Source organism: Alternaria conjuncta, assembly GCF_024043145.1.
Source record: "Alternaria conjuncta strain BMP 0040 chromosome Unknown scaffold_2, whole genome shotgun sequence".
NCBI lineage: Eukaryota > Fungi > Ascomycota > Dothideomycetes > Pleosporales > Pleosporaceae > Alternaria > Alternaria conjuncta.
Genome location: NW_026250091.1, coordinates 2,081,987 through 2,103,749, shown reverse-complemented (window position 1 = coordinate 2,103,749; position 21,763 = coordinate 2,081,987). Strand labels below are relative to the sequence as shown.

At 52.3% G+C, this 21,763-nt stretch overlaps 6 protein-coding genes across 6 annotated transcripts; 3 read left to right on the top strand and 3 right to left on the bottom strand.

Moving 5' to 3' along the window:
* Positions 1 to 2,726: 2,726 nt before the first annotated feature.
* J4E85_001821 (uncharacterized protein) lies at positions 2,727 to 3,332 on the bottom strand (the record flags this gene model as incomplete). The annotated part of the gene is made up of 1 exon (XM_051466105.1): positions 2,727 to 3,332. The coding sequence occupies one exon, from the start codon at positions 3,330 to 3,332 to the stop codon at positions 2,727 to 2,729; it is 606 nt and encodes a 201-aa protein (XP_051330662.1).
* Positions 3,333 to 4,075: 743 nt separating this feature from the next.
* On the bottom strand, positions 4,076 to 5,008 carry J4E85_001820 (uncharacterized protein; the record flags this gene model as incomplete). Its single annotated transcript, XM_051466104.1, has 1 exon — positions 4,076 to 5,008. The coding sequence occupies one exon, from the start codon at positions 5,006 to 5,008 to the stop codon at positions 4,076 to 4,078; it is 933 nt and encodes a 310-aa protein (XP_051330661.1).
* Positions 5,009 to 5,431: 423 nt separating this feature from the next.
* J4E85_001819 (uncharacterized protein) lies at positions 5,432 to 6,919 on the top strand (the record flags this gene model as incomplete). Its single annotated transcript, XM_051466103.1, has 1 exon — positions 5,432 to 6,919. The coding sequence occupies one exon, from the start codon at positions 5,432 to 5,434 to the stop codon at positions 6,917 to 6,919; it is 1,488 nt and encodes a 495-aa protein (XP_051330660.1).
* Positions 6,920 to 7,127: 208 nt separating this feature from the next.
* On the bottom strand, positions 7,128 to 8,311 carry J4E85_001818 (uncharacterized protein; the record flags this gene model as incomplete). The annotated part of the gene is made up of 4 exons (XM_051466102.1): positions 7,128 to 7,169; positions 7,222 to 7,759; positions 7,824 to 8,049; positions 8,101 to 8,311. The coding sequence occupies 4 exons, from the start codon at positions 8,309 to 8,311 to the stop codon at positions 7,128 to 7,130; spliced, it is 1,017 nt and encodes a 338-aa protein (XP_051330659.1).
* Positions 8,312 to 10,956: 2,645 nt separating this feature from the next.
* Positions 10,957 to 12,550, top strand: J4E85_001817 (uncharacterized protein; the record flags this gene model as incomplete). The annotated part of the gene is made up of 2 exons (XM_051466101.1): positions 10,957 to 12,467; positions 12,508 to 12,550. 2 exons carry the CDS (start codon positions 10,957 to 10,959, stop codon positions 12,548 to 12,550), a joined length of 1,554 nt encoding a protein of 517 aa, XP_051330658.1.
* A 6,217-nt stretch (positions 12,551 to 18,767) lies between these two features.
* J4E85_001816 (uncharacterized protein) lies at positions 18,768 to 21,012 on the top strand (the record flags this gene model as incomplete). Its single annotated transcript, XM_051466100.1, has 3 exons — positions 18,768 to 19,230; positions 19,526 to 20,488; positions 20,558 to 21,012. 3 exons carry the CDS (start codon positions 18,768 to 18,770, stop codon positions 21,010 to 21,012), a joined length of 1,881 nt encoding a protein of 626 aa, XP_051330657.1.
* Positions 21,013 to 21,763: the final 751 nt, after the last annotated feature.

The following is a 21,763-nucleotide window of genomic DNA, read 5'->3' as shown; positions in this document are numbered from 1 at the left end:
GTCCAGTGGCGCTTGACAAGGTCAAGCTCGTACAGGTCCGATGTAAGCTGCGGTCTTGTTCTGGAAAGTCGACGGCCGCCGAAAACATACAGCTTGTCGCCTAATATTGTGGTGGTGGCGCCTACGAGCGGGTGCGGTTCCCTGCCTGTTGTGCGATGTACATTGCAGACTAAGCCCGACAACCCCGCGGTTGAACTCGTTGGTGTCGCAAGGCCTGCAAGCATGGCTGGTGACTGAGAGATACCAGGCGTCCGGGTCGACGATGTTCCATCTTGGCCGTCTTCATGATGCAAGCTGGTCTGGCTGTTGTTTCGACTCGATAGATAGGGTGCCGATGTCTGAGAGTTCAGGGTGTTGGTCCGGCTAGCCATCCTGGTCGGGATATGTAGAGAAGTAGGTGCGCGCTGAAATCCACCAAGATCGAAAATGGGATCGATAGAAGACGGTGAGACTCTTTGTAGAAGTATAGCCCAATCTGGTATCACAATCTCCACATGACGAGGCGAAACGCTGGATTCGCTGGAGGGTTTGTCGCTTGGCAATGGAGAGCCAGCGAGGCTAGGACTGCCACTCGATCGCGAAGGGCTATAATCAATATTCGTACAAGGACTCTCGGGTGTTACAATCTGATCATAGACAATGGGCACGTGCGACAAGGCCGGAGGACCACCGGATTCGGATGTGTTTTCCGATTGGATCCTGCGATATGCGCTGGAAGCAAAGCCCGTGGAGTCGACAGGTCTTCTCTTCTTCGACAAGATTTGCTTGATATGTAATCTTCTAGACTTTTTCCAAAACGAAGAGGTGTCACCCAATGGTTCGGTACTAGAACCGATGGATGGGTAAGAAAGGCCTAAAGGTAATGCCATGTTAGCGTTCGGTCTGCAAGATCCGAGAAAGTAATGCTGAAAGAGGAGGAATCGCCAGATTTTTGAAATATTCCCATGTTACCAGCAGGGCCGGGCTACCAGCAAATCTCACTGACCCAGATGGGAAAGCCATGTTTACACATGAGGGATGAGGATGTTGCTGCAGGTAGTGCGACTTGCTACGGTGGTACGAATGCGCCTTATAGTATGACAAGGAAAAAAATCCAGCTTTTGCAGGCAGAGGATTGGGATACATGTTGATATTGGCTGCACGCAGCAGTGGCTGAAAGTTGTCGAGACGAAAGAGAGTGAGGGGTGCAAGCTTATAAAAGGAAGACAGGTCTTACTTGAGGGTGAGCGCCACACTTAGGAGGCCACACTTAGGAGCGGGGAAGATGAGACCCAGGGGAAGGGTAGACGTATGCAGAGAAGGAAGACAACGCGTCGTCTTGCTGAACTTCAGGGCCCGCGCGATACAGAGATGACAGCAAGCCTGAGCGAGGTTCTGTGGAGCGCTCTATCCCGGATGCAGCCTAGAGGCTTGGCGTAAATCGTCAGTCTCAGGTGCCTGCAGGTCGCTAGCAAGGGAACAATGTTGGGCGTCTCTAACGTCGAGCGCCGTCGGTGCAGCTGCAGCACTCGAAAGCTGGAGGCGTTCCTGTGGGTGAAACGGGTAGCAGCCCTGAAGGAGAAACCAGGCGACGGCCGGGTGCGGGGCGGGATCCGAGATGAGAAGATGGGCTGAAACTCGAGACGAAAAGCCGTTGGGCACCTCTGGAGACCACAGGCAGCAACGGCAAATAGCAAAGGTCAATGTGCGACACGCGATTTTCGGAGTGCAAGGGCGCCGTAACCTTTTCCTTGACGAGGCTTGCAGAGGTATCTCATCAACGTTCAAGCACGGTCGCCAAAACAAATTAGCGCAGGGAATGCCGGTCGACAAATCAAGAGTCGTATGCTCAATATTAGAGGCGCTGTTAGCTTAGCAGGCCCGTCTAGGTGTCTTCATATCGGATGATCGGTGAGGCTGAACCCAAGAAATTATTTGGAAAGCGTGAATGTAGTAGTCGAAGACGTTCCGGTAGTGCATCGGACTGTGCCGAAAAGAACGGGCTGGAATAGATGCAGTAGTAGTAGACTGTGCCGAAACGTTGCTTCTCGGCCTCTAGCACCGTCGTCATTGTTTTCCAATCGGAGGCTAGACACCCTCAGCGCGTTCTTGAGTCGACACAATTACAATGCTAGTTTGATATACGTCGCATTTACGACGCCATGTGTTCAGCAGAAGTCTTGCAGACTGAGGGATTCGAAGATGTCCAAGAAGACGGCCAATCCGCTACGTGTATACTAGACCCTGGGATTCTGAGCTCGATTCCACGATGGAGAACCCAAAGATTTGACAGGCTGTGTAACTTCTCAACGATCCTTCCTAGACGACAGCGACTCACGGCTGGAAGGAACGACATGCGCGTAGCCGCACAATGACTCGAGTACATTGAGCAAGGAGCCTAGATGGAAAAGTAAACCTTGTTACTAGTCAAAACCACGTCATCACAGGGTAACACGACACTAGAGCATATTAGAGTTGGTGCTGGCTGCCGCCTACACAGCATCGAAACCGTGTGTATGAAGAGTACATAAGCATGCGGAGATTTCTACACAGAGCATGTAGCAGGCGTTCGTATAATATGGCTCTTTTGTAAGCATAAAGTGCGACACAGTTTCCGTCGTGCCCAATTTTGATCGATATGGTAGTCAAGACGTTGAAAACGATAAAAGTGCAGAATGTTTATCAAACACACCACTCGCTATCCGTCATGTGGATGTCATCCCACAACCAGAGCTGGAAGGAGAACCTCAATCACGCCCCCCAATCACCTCTAAGCGATGAGATACCCCATGCACCTTGTCGTAGATGTCGCGAGCCTCAGCAACCAGCTGCTCCCTCTTGACCCAAGACGCCAAGTGACGCTGCCCTACCCATTTGACAAGGTATTCAATATTCCCATCACTGCCAGTCTTGTGTGCCTGTATCCGCTTGTATGGCCATTCCCAACTTGCCTCATCATCTGCTTTCATCGACCAGACGCCCCAGCCATCCTTTATCTCTCCGTTCTCCTTCTCATAGTCCAGCGCCCATTGCCTGAAGAATGCTGCAATCCAGGGTTCTTCGTCGGGTGAGTAATCGTCAGGATCGTGTTCGCGGGGTGGGAATTGGGTATGCTCGAGTTTGGGCGCGCTCAGCTCTGGGCCATAGTGATGGCGCGCATCCTCGATGTTGATGGCAAGCAGGAAGGGATCGAGCAGCTCAGCAAGATCGATGCCAGTATGGAACTGCCATTCGTATCGCTTCAGGGTGGTGCGAACATGAGCGAAGAGTCGTTTCTCTGCTTGCTTTGGTAGTGTATAGGCGTCGTCATCTTGAGCGAGCTGTCGAAGGGCATCCTTGATACTACCGAGCATCTCTCTAGCACGTACTGTCACGACAAGTGATCCAGCACCCACATTCTCTCTCGCCCATGCTGCGCATAACTCGCACGCATCTGGTCGTAAGGGAAGGTGCGTATCGCACCATGGTAGTGGACACTTCGTACTCGAGGAGAGGTGCGTCTCAATACATTCCCGGCAGAAGATATGAGAACACCCGATCTTGACTGGTATCACCTTTTCGCGGCCGTCGGGGGTGCTGAGGTAGCCTTCGAGACAGATTGAACAATGCGCCTTCTCTGCGGACAGTTGCCTGGTAGCTCGGATAATGGTCATGGAGTGAGGACATGATGCCGCGCTCGACTTGCGCTTCGATGGAGGCAATTCCAAAACCTCTTGCTCGGACGATGAGGCCTTTCGCTTTCGTGGGCTTGTCCATACACCGGTGAAGTCCGTGCTGATGTTGTCAAAGTAAGGAAAGGGCATCCTGAGAAGCTGCAGTTGCAGTGCCAAAACCCAGGGGAATCAATGAGGTTAATTCAAACGATTGGGAACAAAGTAACAGCGTGGGGGAAATGGTGGAAGAAGTGGCTCGAGACGTGGGAGTTGGAGCACGCGAGGCTACAGCTGTCTTTAAAGATGGGAAGGTGCGCCTCACCGCGACTCCCCCGTTTGAACGGAAATGGCATGAGGGTAGCACTGGTGGTAAGAGACCGGAATGTAAGGTAAGAGGCAGTGGAGACCGGTTGACAAGTCGTTCGGACTATCTGCCAGGTGACTCATTGCGGCGCGGTATCTTGTGTTACAGGCACTTTCTTCTCTCTTACAACGGGTATCTCCTCCTCATACACTTCTTCCACACGCGCACCAGGGAACGCTTTCCTAAGCTCTTGGCCGAGGAAGCGAATGCCCCAATCTTCCCCTTGTCGATGTCCTACGCAGGCTACTGACATGCCCAGCGCTTTGGCTGCTTCCATGCCACTGACTCTGGGTTGACCGGTCAGGTAAAGCAAGTGGCCACCGTCTTCACCCTCCATTATCCACCCGCGCTCCTGAGCCATTGCCAACACACGATGCACCTCGTCCTCGTTGAACGCGTTCATGATCGCAATGATGCGTATCTCGTCCGAGGATCCTTCGTACGCGAGCTCCGATGCTCCAAACTCATCCTGTACTTGGCTCAGAACTGCATCCAGAGATTTAGAGGCCCGGCCGATAATTCCAATCTTTCTCTCTGGATCTCCTTTGTAGCCTTGCACGCAGAGGCAGTCCGCCGTCGCCATGCCCAGGCGCTCCGCCAGCACCGTGTTCCACCCGACAGTGAGGACTTCGTCGAAAGATGTATGGCTCGAAAGTACAAGTGTTCCTTTGCGCACGCTGCGCCTGTCGAGTTGGAAAGGCCGGTGCAGAAAGCATAGTGTTCGCGGCGGCCGGGGGTATATTCTCGGGAGGAGCGTCGTTGCGCCAATGGTGCTCTCGTCTAGTGGGTAGCCGATCAACGAGTATACCCCTGGTGTAGGGGTAACACTCAATACAATCTGTTCAACCACGGCGGTCTCAGGGTCGTATCGAGGGTTTCGCGGTGTGTGGTAGAGTCGCTGGACATCGTTTTCCTTCGGCGGTAGGAACGTCTCGACGAATTGCGTTACGGCTGCATGCGTGGGCTTCTTCGGTCGCGACATTGTAAAGAGGGAGGTCAGCAGTCTGTTCATTAGTAGTGATCAAGGAAAGCCTTTCGAAAGCTTCGCGACTTTTGGCTTCAAGTACGTCATCATCGCTTCGAAACCGTGAAGCGGTGGGTGTGCAGGACCCGCCATCGTTCCCATCGCGTTCACTGTCGCCATGGATACGCCAAGAAGTAGGGACGATGTTCCGAAGGCCGTGTTCGTTGCGCGACGCGATGATGTACAGTGCAGAGCGGTATCGTGGCGGGCACCTGGTAAGCACTGGAGCGCGTTGATCGGATGGGAAGACACTAGTCCCATTGTAGTCTAGTCCCAACCCAGCCACTCTATCTCCATCCGCATCTTCTTCATGTTGGTTGACGACGATGCAGTCAGAAGAGAAATTCAAACATCTAACTTGTATCTTGGCGGAATCATACATAGTGGAAGCCCTTCAAGTAGTGACGTCCCATGTCTGTAGTCAATGCTCTGACTAAACGCACTATTTCCCTCGGCTTCTCTATCTTTCGCTCCAGAGGGCTCTTGACGTCGAGTCATATTCCATCGTCCATCCAACGTCCTCAACCCACATATCGATCTTACAGCTTCGTCACTATGGGTGTGACTGCAGCCCCTACTCCCGCCATTGTTGGCACTTTGCAATGCCAAAAGAATTCTTATCTCCAAACACTCGAGACGGAGGTAGTATCCTGCGAAGAATACGTGCCGCCAAAGTCCTCACAACAGAATGGCAAGTCGAAAACGAAGAAGTCCACAGACCCCACCAAAGGTCTTGCAAACGGAGATGCAGCGTCCGAAAAGACATGGCTTATCGAGCTTGCGGACTCAGTGTTATTCCCGGAAGGTGGTGGCCAACATACAGACTATGGTATTCTCACAACACTGAAAGACGAAAAGAAGGAGGAAGTACCGATAAGAAGTATACAACGTCACGGTCTCCGCTGCATCCACTTTTCTCCCACACCCCTCGCGCCTGGAACACCAGTCCGTCAAACCGTCGATTTCGCCCGCCGCTGGGACCTCATGCAACAGCATACTGGCCAACATCTCCTCTCAGCTGTCATGGACTCCATGGACCTGCCTACGCTGGGCTGGAGCATGGGTCAGCCCGGAGAAATGAACTACGTAGAACTACCACGGAAACCATCGGAAGAAGAACTCCAGACTATCCAGAAGAACTGCAATGCCAAGATTAGGGAGAGCATGCCGATCACTGTGGAAACACCAGAAGGCAAGGGAAGCGATAGCCTACCTGAAGACTACGATAAAGAGAAGGGTGTCGTCCGGTTCATCAAGATTGGAGATATGGACTACAACGCTTGCTGTGGGACACACTTGCAGAACTCGTCGCACATCAATGTCATAATGCTGCACCACATGCAGTCGGTACGAGGCACCAACTGCAGACTCTTCTTCACGGCTGGAGATCGCGCGATCAAGATGGCTACGGAGTCTATCAACGGTCTTCGCTCCATCGCTGTGTCTTTGTCATCCGGGTCGGCGCCTGCGGATGTTGCGGCAAAAGTACAGAGAATGAGCGACCAAATCTCTGAAGGGCAGAAGAAGGAGAAGAAACTGCTAGCTGAAATAGCAAAATTTGAGGGCGATCGCATCAAGAAATATCTTCAAAGCCATGACACTGCATTCATGCATCGCGTAGCAGATGGTCTTGACCTCATCAATCTTGTGCTCTTTGAAGTCAAGGACGTTATCAAAGAGCGAGAGGCTGTTGTGGTCCTATGCTCTGGCGAGGTCAAGAGTTCTGGATCCATCGTCGTGTTTGGCAAACCTGACTTGGTTGAGAAGATGGCGGCGAAGGTGAAGGAGGTTGTCAGCACGGCGAAAGGAGGCGGCAAGGGCGAAAAGTGGCAGGGCAAGGTCACTGGGTGGCAGAAAAGCGAAGTTGAAGCTTTGAAGCAAGCTATTGATGTGCAGTAGAAACTATGGGATATCTGATAGAAGGTAGGTATAGGTATCTACAAGAATAAAAAGTTGATAAAGACGAGAGTGGTATAGAGCGACTGTCCAAGGTGCGTGATCCTCCAAGGCAACAAGGGGTTGAAAGCATAGGTATTCACATCGAACGAATGGGGTTGCCATCTAGGCAAAGCTGGAGAATGTGTAAAGAAGGTGGATTAGTGGAGATCTAGACGCTGTAGACCTTCACGGAGTTGATGAGCCAGTACGTCTACTCACTGTTAGTTTGTTTCCTCCACAAACGCCAGAGGAGGAAGACTTACATCACCAAAGGCTTGGGGCTGGTTCGCCACATAAGCATTGCAACTGGGGTTAAGCTGGGAGCAAGAGTTCGAGCCCCAAACGCCTCCCGCCCAGTCTCCACAGAAGGTAATATCGAACACGATGTTCAAGTCCCTAAACTTGGCATTGTAATCACATCCTCCACCGAAGTTTGCGATCGGGGTACCCCAAGTTCCGGGATCGGGGTTTCCGCTCCGGATGTTTGCGGGGATGTCGCGGGTGGCAAAGTACCACACCTTGATTCCACCGTCTGTCCATAGTGTGGCGTATACACCGCCGCCGTTGGCGTTGAACTGTGAGCCGTATGTGACGGGGTTGTTGGCGGAGATGCCGCAGCCGTTGAAGCCGCCGCCGGCACCGCAGTCCCCACCCCCGCGGCTTCCTGTCTCACCTCCTGAGCCGATCCCTGGGTTGCAGCCAGGTGAGGTATGAAGGGTGACTTGGTTGGTGGGGGCCTTGTGAACACCTTCGTAGATGTCAATCTCGCCTTGGTTAGGCCAGTTGGGACCGACCATCCAACTGCAAGTACACCGTTAGTCTTGCACAGCATGAAGGCGATATTACAGGCAGGTGAGGAACTTACAAGGCGGGCCACGAACCACATGCACTACCAGGCACGTGTGCAAAGTCTGCAATCACAAGCGCGCGGTTGTAGGCTGTCTTGCTCTGCACGCGTACACTCTTTCGACCAGGACCGTTGGGGTCAAGGTGCGTTGTAGAGTCTACACCCATGTAAACTTGACCGTTTTGCGTCTTGAGCAAACCAAGCTGTTGAGCTTGTTGCCCGTTAACGTAATCTACGAAGCCATCTAGATGTTTGTTAGACACAAAGTGACATAACGTTTTGCCAGTGCACATACGTGTAGGATCACCGATATCCTGGACGTCGAACTTGTTCACCCAGTTACTGGCATCGTACGTGTCGATCAAGTTGTATGCAGCCGAGGCATGAATATCGTCTGAGGAGTAGACATAGGATGAACCATTAGCCCAAAAGCCAGGTCCGGCTGGTAGTGCAGTGGCACCACGCCACAGGATGGGGAGAGATAGGAGGAGAGATTTGAGAGACATGGTATCGTATGTGTGATCAAGATGTATTGTCGTACGAATAGATATCAGACCCGGGATTCCGTGATATACTTATAGCCATGCGCATCTTCGTCGCGACCAAGATGCGCATGCTTCCATACCCCTTGCTCACCGTCGAAGATGCATCTAGGTCGGCTGCACTTAGCAGAGGGGGATCCTCGTTGGAGATTGCATGACCTACTGGCTCGCTGTATACACATGCCATTGGGCGCGATGATCAGATTAGGGACAAAAGCCTCGCGATGTTGCAGCACTTGTAGGGACGAAGGTGCAAGGTTCGAGCGGTTCGCGGGTAATTCGCCTAGTTGAGCAGTTCGAAATTGACCCCAGAAAACGTGGACGTGCCGCATGATGGGAGTCTAGACACTTGTAGCCTCGTGGTAGAGGTAGTGGCGGTTAGACTCGCTGGTCGTTGGGCGGTTTCAGTAGTTTTGCTGGTAAACGGCCTCTGGGGCTCGTGAGTGGTGGAGAGCCATCGCCAGTTCATCAAACTGGTCTTGTTCCCGCGGACCGCATCGCGAAGCGACAGCAGAACTGGGGAAAAGTAACATGGAGATGTGAAATGTGACAAACAGAAATGCGTGTGAAAAGGAGTCGGGTGCGGCCAAGGTCACTGCTTCCCTTCTCCAGACGTTCACGTGGCGCGTCGACATACCTTCCCGAGGTTCTTTCGGGAATAGCGCTTTCACCCCGCGACTGCCTGTTTTGCCCGACCACATCTGCATTCCAGAACTAGAAACATTCCAGAGAGTCTCGGGACAAGAAAAGGTCGACCTGTGGACGGTAAGGACGAGATTTAGATGAGTTTTTGGTGTGTCGTGGTACAGACCCCGCAAGGTTTATCCCCATGGACGAGGCATCTGATGTTGTAGGTCACACTGGCTTGCTCCCACGCCACACAAGTGCTTTCTATGGCGGGTTCATCGGTATCTGAGTCTCGACCCCGGATTATCATCAGCATGCGGGGAGCTCGCGTGGTTTGAGGTAGCACTGCTTGGGTCGACTAAGAGTGCGAAGCGCCTGGTCCTCTGGTGTCCTGCGGCAGTCTTTCACCGCTCAACGGATTTGTTGACTACCTGCTCGTGAGTCAAGAACGATCAAATAGTTTTGAAGAGAAAGCTAGGTGCGCTGTGTGAGCAGGAGAAGCTGCTGAGTCCAGAGGTCGGTTGCAGCCGCGAGTGCGGGAGCGGCTTTCCCGTAAGCATACATGCCGTCGTCAGAATCTGCACGGAGAGTAGATTTCATCGTCAAAGCTGGAACCATGTTGCTATGTGAACGTTCCTCTTATCATTCAGGAGTCAGGTGTACTGAGCTCGTTGCTATTGGCGAGTATACACGGCAATGTGTTGGGACACGGCATGCATTTACGCACGGCTCGATGGGACAAAGAAATGATATAACACCAAGACTGTTAGACATATATCCGTGCTTCCAGTTGTATCCAATAGGGTGTCTACCGACGAATACATGAGCTCCAGTCATATCTCTTCAAGCAGCTAGCGATCGGTGTCACAGAGGGCTAAGACAAGTAACCGTCCGTCCTTGCGCAAGTGTCCAGTCACCATAATCACAGCGCTATGTGTATGATGGGTGTAGGGAGTGGATTTGACATCATGCATTATCAAGAATGGCAAGGACTGCATGGTGCCTGGGTTATATCAATGTATTGATGTCAACGTGCGCACGAGGTATGGAAGGCAAAGAAGAAGACTCAGCCTTGGTGAAGCATATACATACCAAAAAGCCTTAGCAGTATTCCCGATCGGGAATGATTTTCTTGGGTCCCTGTGTTAAGATACTACAGCAGTCATACGCAGTGATGATACTCTCGAAGATGCGCAAATCTTAACTGTATTTGTTACATATATGCTATAGTACCTAGGTATTCTTGCTCAAGCCTGGTGAACGTGCTGATGTAGCAATTTGGGCGGACGATTCCGGGTGTTGGATGACTCGTAGGGACGATCCGATCTTAGTATATCTAAAGAGTTCTGCGGTGAACGCGGCAGCCACATCTTCCATGAGTATATCGTCAGCAACCACCTACAGCGACGCAAAGCTTTGTATGAGTATAATGTCCGCTTAATGCTCGCGTGGTCTTCAAGGATGTAGAGAGAAATTTGAATCGATAAGTGCTTTCGCTGACATACACAATACGTTAAATATGTCATCAAAGTATCGTTCAACGTTGCTGCGACTCAAGTTACTCGCCCTTCTATGAAGAAGAGAATTCCGTCAAAGTCCACATAATGGAAGGAGCACATCGATGCAAGAGACCGGTCAAGGCTTTAAGACTCCCGATTCTACTCGAAGTCGTGACTGTCTCACTGCCAATTCCTGGTGCGGTGTACACTCACAAAGATGACTATCGATGCCAGTCACACCGTTCTCAGCCTTGTGGCAGTCCAATGTCTTGTAATTGTGGACAACATTCATCACGACAGTCACCGATGGCGCTGTGATGGACTCATCAACCGTTATGGCCCGCGACTTTCACTCATTACCTCTGGTGGTACAATGACTCTTTTGGACTATATGAACGAACTTCTACTAGAGTTTACTTCTAGCACAATAGCAAAACTCAAGAAAGCAGCAGCAGGCGAAATCACAACCAAAACACAAGCAATATGGACGATTCCAGTCCGCCACGGTCCCCGGATGCGAATCCGACGAAGAACATGCACAAGCTTGCCGCTATCCTCGGTATTGTGTCAATATTCTGGATCACCTTACTATCATTCATGAAATACAAACCGAACACCGGTCCAATACCATCATGGTTTCACGTCTATAACACCTTATCACTTGTTGGATGGGCCACTTGGGTGGTCTACTATACCATGATCGATTCTAAACGAGAGAAAAATCCCACGCCGAACAAGCCCCATGAAGCATGGAATCTTCTGCATATCGTACCGATAGCACTCCTCAATGTCACCGTCTACAAGAGTTTGTCAGTCAAGAACAAGGCGCAACTCTGGTTCTTCGCCTTGATGGTATTTCGATACTACCGTACTGTCGTCACCAGATTCTTCTATTTTCGATACAAGGTGGCTAAACCGATATCTGGAGGATCCAAATTCAACTCAAAAGACTGTACAGTTATTGTGCCGACAGTCGGCCCAGGAGAAGATTCGACTAGGTTCGCAAATATGGCTACAGCGATCCTTCTTAACAAGCCAGCGCGTCTAATCTTCTCCGCTAACAATAAAAAGGCTGAAAAAGATATCAAAGAAGTGATGAAGGAATTGCAAGTGACCCTTGCAAAGAATATCGATAATCCAATAAGAATATCCCTACAAAGAGACAAAGATGAGCCAAAGGACGTGGGTCCAATGGACTTGGATCCAACGGAAGTGGATACAAGAGTCGGATGGACATATGTCAATCACTCCAACAAGCGGAAACAGACCTGTCAGGCCATCGGGAAGGTGAACCAGGAGGGAAAAAATCGTGTAATGACGGAGGTCATCATTTTGGTCGACGATACTGCGATCTGGCATAAGAATCTCTTGGAAGCAACTCTCCCAGCTTTCAATGACCCAGAAGTAGGACTCGTTGGTACGCACAAGTCGGTTGTATACCAGCGTCTTGAAACTCGGCCTCCGCAACCCGGAGACGATGAGCCAGCCACACCTGCATTCGATACGGCTCAAACGCAAGAATATTTTCCCGAACAAGAAATACTTCAACCCAAAAAAGGTCGCAGGCCTGAGGATATGGGCTGGTTGGAGTACTGCGTGCAATGGTATTGGGCAGGCATGTGGAACACCATGGGCGCGCTATATCTTATGCGCCACAGCTACGAGACAGAGGCATCTAATACCGCTGATGGTGGTGTTTTTGCCGTGTCTGGTCGAACCATGCTCGTCCTGGCTGAAATAGTACAAGATACAAAGTTCAAAGAGGAGTTTTTAGAGGAATATGTTGGGGGCAGCGTCTTCACATGGCTGGCATGGCTTACTAGTTGGCATGTCCCGTTGATGGGATATTTACTCGCTGGATTCAAGAGTATTGGCCTAACGGAAAAGGGAGTCGGGCCATTGCTTGCAGATGACGACAATTTCATCACACGATGGGTCATTGACCATGGGCATAGCATCAAGATCCAATCTTCGCCTGAAGCAACCATGTCCACGTCGCTGGGAAACGTGGAGAACTTCAAATTCATAGACCAGTGCAAACGCTGGAGTCGCACGACGTTTCGACAAAACCCAATAGCGCTCTTCTTTGATCGAACCATCTGGTGGAAATGGCCGATCTCGGTGTGGACTGTGTACTTCCCGTGGATGTACAATGGAGCTCTATTCTGGGATGGTGCGGCAGTCCTCACCTTTTGGTACTCCAACCTCTATCTCGACTCCCCGAGCGGCAATGCGCGATTTTGTTGCCTGATTCTCTTCATATGGTTTGCCAAGCTCAACAAGACCTGGCCATGGTTTTGGGAACATCCTTTGGACTTCGTATTGTACTTTATCATCCCGGCGTACCCTTTGTTCACTTATTTCCATAGCTTGCTCAAGTTCGCAACAGCGATCACTTGCTGGAATAACGAATGGTCTGGGCGAAATTTGAAGGCGGCAGAAGAAAAGGCAGGAAAGTTGAGTCCAGAGGAGGCAGCAAGGGCAGCAATACGAGCGGCGAATCGAGCGAGAAATCTCAGGAGGAGAAGGTAGGTCAGTACGGCTGATTGACTTCTCGAGCACATCCTGGCTATATCTGCCACTTTCTCTACCGACTTCAACCAAAGCAGGTGAAGCGCCCGCGCTTCATCACTTGCCGATTGACGCCATGAGAGAAGTGGGTGCGATGCACTTGGTAGAGCCATGGTGTCTTGGATGTTCAGGTGATATCTCTTTCGTTTCTAAGGGGCGTTTGTTGTTCTCGATACCCAGGCTTTAATAGAACGTGATTCGGCGTTGTGATCCATACTTAGACTGTGTAGATATTACCTAGATAGGCACTTATGGACTCGTTTTCATTACTCAAATACTTATAGATCGACTCCATACTGCGAAAAACATCCGATACCTCGAAAACTGTCGGAAATGGAAGAAGGGATCATTGTGGTGCCGTGCTGTTAAGTGATTGATGCGAAAGATCACAAGCTCCTCACTCCGGCTCGGTAGTACAAATGCGACGCAACTATGATCGCAATATAACGACATGTTATGATATATGGAATGAAAGCCAGCGTGCATTGTTCTCTATGAACGTTGTATGAGACCTATTGTTGAGACGTGTTGCTGACACTCCGTGGTTGCTAGGGTTGTTCGGAGGCGAAGATTTCTCGCGTGGGCCCATCAAATACGTCATACCCAGTGAGGTCGCCAGGTACCTCATTTCCCACAGCAAAAACGTGCGTAGAACATACCTCGACTACGATACGATACGAGCAATGTCGGCAGAGTAGTCTCCGTAGCCTCGATGAAAACGGCGTTCGAGCACTAGGCGCAATTGCCTCATTCGTACCTTCCTCCACCAGGGCTGAAGGCGACCCGAAGTGTTGGGACCCTTCGCTCCACATCAACTCTACTTCAACTACATCTCTTCTACGTTCCTTACATTACATAAATCTTCACCTACTCCGCATAGAACGATAACGCACTGGTCGATATGTTGTGCCCTAGGAGGACAGCGACACGCGCAGCGCATCCTTCGATCCCGCTGATCCTGCCGATCCAAAGCCACGCTCAGAGGACAACCGCTCTCGAAATAGTACCCTTGTGAGCGAGGGTCTCTGGAGTGGTCGGCGAGCAGACACTCTGATATCGTATGCCGGATCACCAAGGAGGACAACATCGGTCCATGTGCAAGCACCCTGGACCCTCACAGCCAAGACTCTTCATCACCTTGTGGGCTCGCGCGCGCATGTGGAGTGAATGTCGCTTGGTTTGATACTCTCCTGCAGGACTGGGGTTGGCGAAGATTGGGGGCCAGAACGTGTCAGCGTACTAAAGGAGGACTCCAAGGTTGGCGCCAATCAAGTCCTTCGCTGGCTCGTCCTCCAGCAACGTACCGTGTTGAAGAAGGATAGATTAGCTCTGCTATCTCGTGGTCCCACAAGTCCCCCTCGCAGCGCAGAATTGCTTTTGCTCAGATGCCAGGTGGTCTGATCACTTTTGATCAGGGTCTGCTCGGCCTTAGCCCTCTCAACCCCACTGCGACGGCGGAAACTCGCCAGCCTGGGGCGCCCATGTGCACCATGAGGCAGCCGCTTCAGCCTGCAGATACGGGGCGGCGCCAGGCAAGCAAAACCTTCTGGTACCGTAGCCGTGCTTGCTGGATAGCAGTCACAGTCAAGCCCAGCGACACGTTTAGGGGGCTCTGTTGCGCAAGCCAACGATAGGGCGCACTCAAGAACAACAAACTGTATTTTTGGCGCTTCCATTGAAAAATGAGAATACGCGGTCAGCTCTCTTCTACTCCCGACTATGTTGAGAAACCGGCAGTTACCACTTCTCCGCACTGTGTGGACATCTCTAGTGTCTGCCCCGACACTCAGAGGCCTGAGAGATTGGGATCCAGCCATACGCATGCTGCAGCAGGGTTGCGATGATCATGAGGCTCTGCTCGTGGAAGGTAATCTATCAGCCGAAGCCACGGTCTGGACACGCGCATGGGTGATGAGAAAAGCATGCGCGGGCAGCGACAGCAGAACTCCTCGTACGTTTACTCCGCATCCTTGTTCGCTTTCGGGCCGTCATGTGTGTCGCGTCCCAACACAGCATGGCACGGCTCACGGTGCGCGGGAAGGATGATCAACCATCTGGCCGGTGTTTTCACCCTCCTAATTGGGTTCGTGGCTTGCTTGCGGGGTTGCGCGTGCATAGGCGAGACCGACGCCAACGAATTACCTTTCACGCCTCGCTACTCCCTCACAGTGAGCCCGGCCGACGGCGGTCCATAAACAACATGGCACTTAAGCCCTGTAACGGGCCATGCCGCCCACACTCGAAGTCTTCTCCTCGGAACTATGCATTCGCAATGCGAGGTGTACGATCGTAACGAGCCCAAATTTGGCTCCCGAGCTCGCACGACTTGGTGTACGATGGCGCACAGCGCTATCAGTCAAGCATGATTACAGCCCGCTGAGTATTCAAGGCTTGTCATTCGTTGTAGCATCGTTCGCATGGCATGGAACCCTAAGATCGTGATATCTTAACTAGGGTTCCGAACTATTGGTACTCAGTAGCAAGTAATCCTGTGCTGATCACCCGTCGCAGTGGCTTTGGGCGTTCCAAGTGCTGCCCATGGCCTGTTGCTGTTGTGGTCGCACGTTTGTGTGGCCTTCCAGAAGCGGGTATACCGCTTAGTGAATCTAGCACTGCACCCCATTACAGGCGGAGGGTCGCTTCAATCTTCATCGAATCAGGGTTTGATGCAAGCGAAGAAAGTAAGACTACAGAGTAAACGCCCGAGTCTACATCGCGTGGCTAGTCAACGACGCAAGAGAACGTCGCGCCATCGCCGTCTCGGCTCCGGATCTAAACGGTGTGTTGACTATTCTGAACCCACTTCAAACCGTCGTGCCATTTGGGGATAATCGTATGTTTAGAAGCTGATGGTAGCGGTGGAAAGCCTCTCTGCGCTTATCCTTCGACGGGAATCGCTTGTCAATATTCCGGAGGTCGCCAAAGCCTCTGCAGACCTGTCCGCACACCAATAGGACATGTGCCTTCGAACACCATCAACAGAAAATGAAACACGTCTTGCATACAGGCGGGTACAATCACGACCTGGTCAATAATTGTTCGGAGTTGAATGTGCAACACACAACGAGAGGTCGACTAGGATCTTCGCGAAACAGGCCCTTTACGCTATAGCTTGTCTGGTGTCGGCCCTTCTCATCGCTGTGTCCCGCATGCCCATACCCAAGCACACAAGACAAGCAGGGTCAATGCCTTGCGCTGGAGGTTCTGGCCATCGCAATAATTTGTGGCGGTGCGACTTCCCATACTTTTTTGCGTTTTGAACACGCTGTTCGGATGTTGCAGTATGCGTTCTTGTTGACTCGAGACCACAGAATCTCAACAGTCAGTGTGAACGATGTCGTTTACCTGCCTGAGTACGGATCTGCGGCAGTGCGCAATTCCAACCCCGAAATATACTGTCTGGCTGGCTCATGCATGGCTCAACTGTGGTTCTGGAGCGGGCGCATAGCTAAATCGATTGCGTACTCTGAATTCGAACATCCCGCGAGGCTCGGATCATAATCCTGCCGCAAAACCCAAATAGGTTCTGGCCTTGCATTTTGCAACCACGATCGCTCGCTGTACTGACGTGCGTCAGCCACATACTACTTTGGGGGTTCATGCCCTGTCAAAATACACGGCTCCACTACCGCGTTGAGAGCGTGGGTCGAGGACTGCTTGACAAGAGTAGCTTCTGCGACTAAAGTAGTCTCAACTGGTCAAGTGGCACGGATTCCAAGGCTGTTCACCCCGCACATGCTATCACTAGCTTTTCAAAGCCACCATGGGCGGCCTCCGGTGTACACCAGGTGGAAAGATTAGTGATGCGCCCATGGCGACATGATGTACTGGAGCGTGGAATATTGCTGATGGCGTCAGACGAGTACCGAGTCGATGTTAGACAGCGGTGTTACATTCCATGGTCGACGTGCATCAGGGTGTTGTCACGCAGTCAATGAACAGGTGCCAGTTGCACTGCGGCCGGTATACTTGGCAAAAGCCAGGCGGCACTGCTGATAGGAGGGCTCGTACCAGCGAGGGTGCGGTTGACGCCTTCCACAACCTTATCCATTTCGTCGGGCCAGGAGGGTCCAGGGGCCACGCGAACAAGATGTCACGCTGATTACCAGACGCTGCGTTAGTATGGTGCGGAACATGAGGTCCGTGTATGACGACTAGTCCTCGGGAGCCTCTGGTCAAAGACACACGGCGTGTGCACATGGCGTGCCGTGGCAGCGCAAGGTCCCAGAGCGAGATTGCTCTGACTTGGCTCCCCACACCCGGTCCAAGGCTACGAAACGGTTACGGTTGTAGGGCAAGTGTGTTTGCTCGCGACCAGACAACGCCCGCGCCCACCACTTCGAAACGCAACCAAGATTATTCAGAGGACCATGTCACGCCATGCCACAGTAGCCTTGCGATGTGCTCATGTAGGCGGTCACAATGTGCCATGACGCACCACGACTTCAAAGGCTGGTTAGTCACGAAGAGTGGGTGGGCATGCTGGAGTCAGTCCCGCAGTGACGATGTGACGATGAGAAACACGGTGAGGTCAGCGCGATACAGGGCCTGTTGGAGAGGCAGTGCAGCGACGAGCCCCACGAGGACTCGCTTAACGACCCGATTGAGGGCAATGGTCTAAGATTAGCAGCGCCCCACGTCCAATGAGACGTCATGCTGCCTGCACAGCCGCATGCTAGCGCCACCAGCCACAGCGGTCCGGGCAAAGCGAGAGGATCGCGTAGCAGATGCGCTAAGGGCCACCAGGCGTGCGGAATGGCAGGACAGCTTCCCAGTCCGCCCATGGCTCCCCGACCGAAGCGGTGATCAAGCGTGCGTCTTCTCCAGGGTCTATCCCTAATGCGCTTGTCTTTCCCAGATGCAGCGTGAAGGCTCCCACGCGCTGCTCGCCTACTCGCTGACGTCCCTCGACCCCTCGTCACTTTCGGCATGGCTTGCTCTGTTGGTGCGTCGACTTGCGTGGACAGGGGTCGGGCACACCGCGACTCCCAAGGGGTTAGTGCTACCACTGGGAGGCCGGAGCGCGCGATCGAGGCGGGGACGTGAATTGACGGCGGCCGGTAACTTCTGCCTTCTTTTTATTTTTCCTAGCGTGGCCTGACCGTTTCCTAATCTACCACCTCATGCCAGAGGCCCAAGCGCATAGGGCAGTCAAGCCTCCAGAACAGGGGCCTGGCCTGCCGTCGTATAGCTTCGTGCACTGTTTCCCGCTGGGGGCCATTGCGGTCTTGTCTTGGGCCTTATGTATAAACCAACTTCGCCCCCCAAGGCATCGTCCTCCATCCAGGCCTATGATCAACGCAAACACTACTTCATCCAGATCCTTTCCGACGCCGTGGATTACCCTTCAGGATCACAGTCCTTCCGGCTTCTGACTTGTCCTTCGCTTCAGCCAGCCGCCTCCAGGACTACTCAACGGAGAGGGACTACGCGCTGTCACTCCCGTACCCACATGCAGTAAAAGATCAGCAGAGTTTCGACGCCCTTTGACTATTCGCCGACTCATACGACAACCTTAGGATTTGATCGGCACTTCCTCCGGGAAGGTAAGCTTTCCCCTGTCGGTCCCTTATAATTTGCGCTAGCCCTACCAACCAAACACCATCGATCCGATCGCACCTACTCAGTGCTTATGCTGACTCCATTTACGGATATAGGCATCGGCTGCAGTTCAATTCCTATCTGTTGCAACCTGCATTGCTCCACCTACTACATTCCTCATCATGGTTGACTACGCCCAATATACACCCAACATGGCTCACGACTTCGAGCTCTACTCCAATCCTCAAGAGCAGCATCTAGAGTTTCACCACAACCAACCTTATGTGCCTGCCTCAACATATGCCATGGAGCACGCCTTCAGCGCTCCCTTTGACCCGATGGCTACTCTTGCAGACCTCCAACGGCCACAAGATCTACAATACCACTACGATGCCATCGCACAAGGTGTCAAGCCATATCAGTATCAAACCCCAGCAGGCTCTCCACATTCCACTTCACATTCTTTCCACGAGATCCCCCCTGTTCTTTCGGCATCTTCCGAATCTGGCGCTTCAGTGTCGTCTTCTGCCATGGGCTCCCCATCACTTGTTCCGCAATTCAACGACTCGTGGCACACAATGGGACTCGGTGCCTCTTCTGGCTATGACTACTCAGGGATGGTAGCGGCTGATAAGTCGTATGTGGGTAAGTCGACTGTTCCTTTACCGAAAACCTCGCCTGCTTCTTTCATTACATCTTCTCCGTCGCAAAACTTCATGCGGCATGTATTCAAGACGCCCATAACTCCAGCTTCAGCCAAATGGTCTTCCAGATCAGATGGGCGGGGGAACTCTCTTTTACCGGACACGGTCAACACACCCCGTATTCCATCAGTCAATTCTCCTTCAGTCACTTCAGTTCCGCAGTCTTTTCATTCTTTTCAGTCTTGTTGGTTGCCTTTCAACGCTACACGCAACAGAAACTAACGCAACTCAAGCAGATCCTAATCTCATTCAGCCCTTCCCATTCGCACCTCAGAGCCCATACCCTGAGATCAGGGCTACTCCGTCTCCCTATTTCCCCATTGTCGAGCAGCCGCCTTCCCCCGCTCTCTCTCAACTCTCATCGCGCACCCAGAGTCCCGGTTCGGCACACATTAAAGGGGGTAGCGCTAGCCCATACCTACACACTCAACGATATCAGCCTTACCCTCAACCTGGCGGACAACGGCGAGGCTCCGTCGTCTCTGTCCAATCACAAAACTCAGGCACCAGCCGCAAGAGCGGAAGCAGCTATGACAAGGATGAGACCCGCGAAAAGGGCATGTGCCCACTGCCCGAGTGTGGACGCGTCTTCAAAGACCTGAAGGCGCACATGCTCACGCACCGTGCTGAACGACCAGAGAAATGCCCTATCGCGACCTGCGAGTACTACTCGAAGGGTTTCGCAAGGAAGTATGACAAGAATCGCCACACACTCACACACTACAAGGGTACCATGGTCTGCGGCTTCTGTCCAGGTAGCGGTTCAGCGGCTGAGAAGTCGTTCAACCGCGCTGATGTCTTCAAGAGGCATCTTACATCTGTTCACGGTGTCGAGCAGAACCCTCCCAACAGCCGCAAGAAGAGCCCATCTGGCCGCAAGGCTTTCGGTGGCTCGCAGCCCAGTGTTGCTGGTACTTGCTCCACTTGCTCGGTCACCTTTGCCAACGCGCAAGAGTTCTACGAGCACTTGGACGACTGTGTGCTCCGCGTCGTTCAGCAAACCGATCCCAGCGAGGCCATCAACCAACGCCTGCTCACATCGGTTGCAGAGGACCCAGATGTCACCGAGACACTTGACCGCAATGGTCTGTCTAAGAGCATCGAGTACACTGTCCCCAGCTACGACGAAGACGAAGAGGATGACTTCGAGGAAGACGAGGTCGACAATGACGACCACGAGGATGCCACTTACGGCTCTCGTCGCGCTCGCTCCGGCAAGGGCGCAATCAAGTCCTCCAAACAACATTGACAATTAACACATCCCCGAGGTGTCGGCGCAACGCAGCACGTCGGGGGTGGCAACCACCTACCAAACCACCAATCCTCCTCTCGCGTCCAGAAGTCGGGTCCTCGCGCCGGCCTTACCTTCTCCAAAGGAGGCGTAGCCATCACCGGCTCTGGACGCAAGAAGCGCAAGAACTACCCCGTATCCTGGGGTTGCGCAACCGACAAGATGAAGATGAAGAAGCGCGTCTTGTGCGTATACGACGGCCAGAGAAGGCTGTGGAAAGACGACATGATGCTCGATCAAGAGTTTGAAGTGCGAATGAAGCTGCCTGACGGCAAGTCTTACGTCACAGATCTGGACGTTCAGACTTTCAACCGCGCAGATGCCCTGCATTCCGCGACGAGGGAGGAGAGAGGACCGTGGGTGCCCGACAACATCGTCGGCGGCATCAACGGTGTGAGCATGGAGACAGCACCACTAGAGTGGGCTCTCTGAGTACGAATAGTGATACGACATTTGCTTTTGTTGCGAGCGTTTTGAGCGATACGGATGGGATCTACAAAAGGTTGCAAGACAGCCCGTACACAGACACGGCATGATGAACGAACGAACACCCCAACGAACTTCTTTGCTGTACTACCAAGCTTGTAGTTTTTGTATTCTTGTACTTCTCTCGATCGATACCACTGGGGCTTTTGGAGTTTGCGCTTGCGAGCGAGATGTAATGGACGTGCTGGACGCGAAGACATAGTATCTGAATCTATTGACTATTACCATCATTATAATTGCACACACATGATTTGTGACTGCTTCAAACACTTGATTACTTGACTACACGTAATTTCTACATAATCATCCCGTCGAAACCGACTATCCACAAATCTGAAGCTCCGAGGAGGTCCAACTACCCCAGGGCGTGGAAGGAGCTGACATCAACCACGCCCCGGACCTGCGTCGTAGATCTCCCCAAAGTATGGTCTCTGGAAATTTCGGCTCTCATAACCGTTACTCAAAGTAAGCTGCCACAACTTTCCGATGACCACTTTGTCCAGGGCAGCAGGCAGGGCGTTACCCGTTGCGTTGGCCTGGATTCAGCCTCAGCCACAGCTGACCATGTGTGTGTGGATAAAGTATGGGACGGACGGCTGGTCTTTTTTCGATACCGGAATACCGGGTCCGTCTAAGCGTGGAGATTGCATTGACGCAGAGGATTGTTTTTCTATGGGGGTATGTTTGGTTATTGCTG